The following is a 4024-nucleotide window of genomic DNA, read 5'->3' as shown; positions in this document are numbered from 1 at the left end:
AAAGTGGCTGGCTCTGATGTGACAGTGGATGTGCACCCACCCAGCGTGTGCATGGTCCTGTTTTCAGTGTCAAACCAAAAACTTGCAGTGCACATAAATTGTCTTTTTTGGTCCTCATTTACACTTTGCTTCCCAGCAAGGAGGCAGACAGTGAGAAGCTCAGCTCCATGCTCACGTGTCAAGGTTTCTCTGAGTGGTGCTTAAGTGCTCCAAGTGTTGAACTTGAGTTAAAACCTGAAGCAAGACTCATCCCAGGTCCTGAATGTGTGCAGGCTGTTTTGGAAGTGCACACAGGCACGGAGCGGGCACAGCAGCTCGGGGCTGTGTCCTGTCCTGGTGTGCACACAGCTTTGTTGGCTCGGGGCAGGGGTTCGTGGTCCTTGCCCTCTGGAGCTGGCAGGGCTGTGCAGGGACATCTCGGGCAGCGTAAGCTGATACTGACCCAGCATCTCTGCTGATCTCTTAGCAGGTGAAGGAGGCCCTCAGACTGGCACCATGACAGAGTGCTTTGACTGTGACAACTGCAAGGAGTCCTTGTATGGCCGCAAGTACATCCAGATGGACAACGGCCCCTACTGCATCCCCTGCTACGATGCCCACTTTGCCAACACCTGCGATGAGTGCAAAGAGCTGATCGGCCACGACTGCAGAGTGAGTGTGGGAGCCCGTGGCTGGGCAGGGTGGTCCCTGGGTGATGTGTCCCCTCCTCATCTCAGCTCTGCTCCCCAGGAGCTGTACTATGAGGATCGCCATTACCACGAGCACTGCTTCCGCTGCTTCCGCTGTGACCGCTCCCTGGCTGATGAGCCCTTCACCTGCCAAGGAGAGGAGCTGCTGTGCAATGACTGCTACTGCAGCGAGTTCTCCTCCAAATGCATTGCCTGCGAGAAGACAGTCATGCCAGGTAGGAGTGGGCAGAGTCAAGCACTGCACTTGGTTCCTGGTCCCAGCAGTGTTGGGGCTGTGGGGGTCCCAACACTAGGGCAGCAAGGGAGAGAGATGAATTTCTGTTCTCTTGGCACTTTGCTTCTCTGCCAAGCTGTGATCACCACAGCAGCCCTTTCTGTCTGTTCCTCCTTTTCCATGGGGAAGTGAGCTGGGGGGGGAGATAAAGGGTTTCCTGGGCATTTTCTGGTGTGTGCTGACGAGGAGAGAAGGAATGACTGAAGGTGTGTGAGCGTCTCTGGAGGTGGCCTGAGGCAAAGGCGTGTCTTTGCTTGGCCATTCTGGCACCATCTTCAGATTTAGGTTACAACAGGCCTCTTTGCCTTGGCCTGCGTGCCAGTGCCAGGGGCATGTTCCTGCAGCCCTCCCTAGGGGCTGTGGGGTGGGCAGGGTGTCCCTCTGCAGCTGCCTGCGGTCCTGTGCTGCCACAGGGCAGGCAGGCAGAGAGCTGGGTGTGCATCAGCGTACACAGCCCATGTGCGTGCGAGTGCTGCTCCCTCCTGTCACTGTGAACTCTCTCTGCAGGATCCCGTAAGCTGGAGTACAACGGACAAACCTGGCATGAGCACTGCTTCATATGCAGCAGCTGCCAGCAGCCCATCGGCTCACGGTCCTTCATCCCAGACAAGAAGGATTATTACTGTGTGCCCTGCTATGAGAGCAAGTTCGCTCCTCGCTGCACCCGTTGCAAAAAGGTATGTCTGACCCAACAGCCCAAAGTCCCCGAGTTCTGGGATCCAGGGATATGTTCTCCACTCCTGAGCCCAACCAGAGAAGGGTTCAGGCTCCAGCATCCCCGTGTGTCACCAGTGCGTGCTCTCTTCCTACAGACCCTGACCAAGGGAGGAGTGACTTACCGGGATGAGCCTTGGCACAAGGAGTGTTTCGTCTGCACGGGCTGCAAGACCCCCCTGGCTGGCCAGCAGTTCACCTCCCAGGATGACAACCCCTACTGCATCAAGTGCTTTGGGAACCTCTATGCCAAGAAGTGCAGTGCCTGCACAAAGCCCATCACAGGTGAGCAGAACAGCTCTGGTGACAGGGCACTTCTGCATGACCTACCTGCCCTGTTTCAGGGCATATGGATGTCCACACATGTGGTGACTTCTCTGGGTAAAGCTACCCTCTTGAGCGCACGTGTCACCCAAGCCCATACGATGCTCCTACTCATCTCCACCGTGGAGCCTTGCTCAAGTGTCTCCAGACACTTTAAGCTTCCCAGGGACAAATGCTGGGAGTGCAAAGTGCCCTGAGGCATGTCCCCCACAGAAACAGCTGTAGCCACCTTATGAGGAACCCCACGAGAGAGAATCTCTGTTGCAGTGGTCCTATGGTCACGGGTGTCCCTTCATCTGCATCTTTCAAAGTGGTTAACTGTGCCATAGCTAGAGCAGCAACTCGGAGTCTTGACCTGTCGTACCTGCCTACGACAGGGGAAGCAGAGGGTCCTCTTCTGCAGAAACCCTTGGGAGGGTTTGTCCTCCTTCCTCTTCTCCTCCACGTCAGTTTTCCCACTGCTTGGGCAGGCAGGCAAAGGCTGGTGACTCAGAGGATGACTCTGGCTGAGGACATGGCAGCTCCTGGTACATCGCTTCCCGTCTGGTCCTTATCAGTTTGTTGCAGTCCCGGTGAGAAGGGAGTCACAGCCTGAAGTCCAGCCACTGCTGGTGAAGGAAGGAAGCTGCCCACAGAGCCTCTGCAGGAGCCTGGGCTGGGGCTGGTGGCAGGAGAGCTCTTCCTGGTATTACACTAGCACTGTCCTTGGAAGGTCCTCTTCTCCCCTCCAAGAGTGGACAGTTGTATTTCAGATGTGTTTGATACTGGGGGAGGTTTGGGTGCCACACTACGTGTGAAGACTGGACTCGGAGATGACCGGGCAAGGGCTCGGCTGTGCGGGAAGCTCATCCGCAGGGGCTCTAACGCTGCTCTCTGTCCCTCCTGTAGGCTTTGGTGGTGGTAAATACGTCTCCTTTGAGGACCGTCACTGGCACCACAATTGCTTTAACTGTGCCCGCTGCAACACCTCGCTGGTGGGGAAGGGCTTCATCCCTGACAACGATGAGATCCTGTGCCGCGACTGCAGCAGCGACCTATGAGCCTCCGAGGACACCGTGGGGCAGGGGCTTTCTCTTTCTTCAGGGTCTTTGTGCCAGATACCCCAACAACACTGCAGGGGCAGGGCACAAGGCACAGGAGATGGGGGCTGACCCCGAACCACGGTGTGTTCAGGGGGTTCCTGTGCCCCTCCTGAAGGCTAGAGTACGCTATGCTGTGGCTCTGTGCAGAGCCAAAGCTAAATAAAGTTGAAAAAGGAGCTTCAAGATCCCCCCCCCGCCATTATTTACTCTTTCCTTTTGCTTCCTGTCTGACCAGGCACAAGCTGAGCCCAGGGCCCCAGCTGAGCAAAGGGCAGCAGCAGCTTCAGTGTTGCGCTGCTGGATCTGCACGCTGGCAGCATGTATTTGCTCCTCCTGGCACAGTGCTGACTTTTCTCTTCTCCCCATGTGCTTCCCTTGCTCTGTGTGATACAAGGCAGCAGCTCCTGCTCCGTGCGGCTTGGCCGGGCTGGCTTGCATCGTGGATGGCTTTGCAGCACACGTGTGGCTGGCCTGTGGTGACCTGGGCTTGAAGGGCACGCTCTGGGGAGAGCTTGGGGGACACCGGGCTGGAGTGTGGCCAGCAGAAGAGCGTGTGTCCTGCCAGATGGGAACCAGCTCCGGATTCCTGTAGCCACTTCACCGTTTGCAGGCCAGCCCCTTTGCTCTGCACAGCTCCATGGAGGTGCTCTCACTCAGGTGTGGATGAGGAGCTCGGATCACTCACAGGTACAGGGTGTTCTGCCCCATCACCTACCTGCCCCGTTCCCATCTGTGCCGGGATCTCCCAGGGCTGCCTCTGGAGCCTGAGCTGGCGCTGGTGCATGGAGCAGCCCCCTGAGATGTGCCTGGCCGGGCTCTGGAGAAGGATGTGCTGAAGGCTGAGAGCATCAGGGGCTTTATTCCTGCTCCATCCCTCCCATGGGAAACCGTGGGATGGGGGTTGCCTTGCTGAGCCCACCCGCCAGCAGCACAGGTAACGC

The 4024-nt window shown here is 57.4% G+C and overlaps 1 protein-coding gene across 1 annotated transcript; it reads left to right on the top strand.

Annotated features, from left to right (window-relative positions):
- The first annotated feature begins 470 nt into the window (after window positions 1-470).
- On the top strand, window positions 471-3488 carry FHL3 (four and a half LIM domains 3). The gene is made up of 5 exons (XM_010018653.1): window positions 471-651; window positions 730-904; window positions 1471-1640; window positions 1776-1962; window positions 2890-3488. Exons 1-5 carry the CDS (start codon window positions 496-498, stop codon window positions 3039-3041), a joined length of 840 nt encoding a protein of 279 aa, XP_010016955.1. The 5' UTR covers window positions 471-495; the 3' UTR covers window positions 3042-3488.
- Window positions 3489-4024: the final 536 nt, after the last annotated feature.

This window comes from Nestor notabilis, unplaced genomic scaffold (assembly GCF_000696875.1).
Source record: "Nestor notabilis isolate BGI_N333 unplaced genomic scaffold, ASM69687v1 scaffold17357, whole genome shotgun sequence".
NCBI lineage: Eukaryota > Metazoa > Chordata > Aves > Psittaciformes > Psittacidae > Nestor > Nestor notabilis.
The sequence above is the reverse complement of the archived record's forward strand: the minus strand, read 5'-3'. Positions and strand labels throughout refer to the sequence as shown.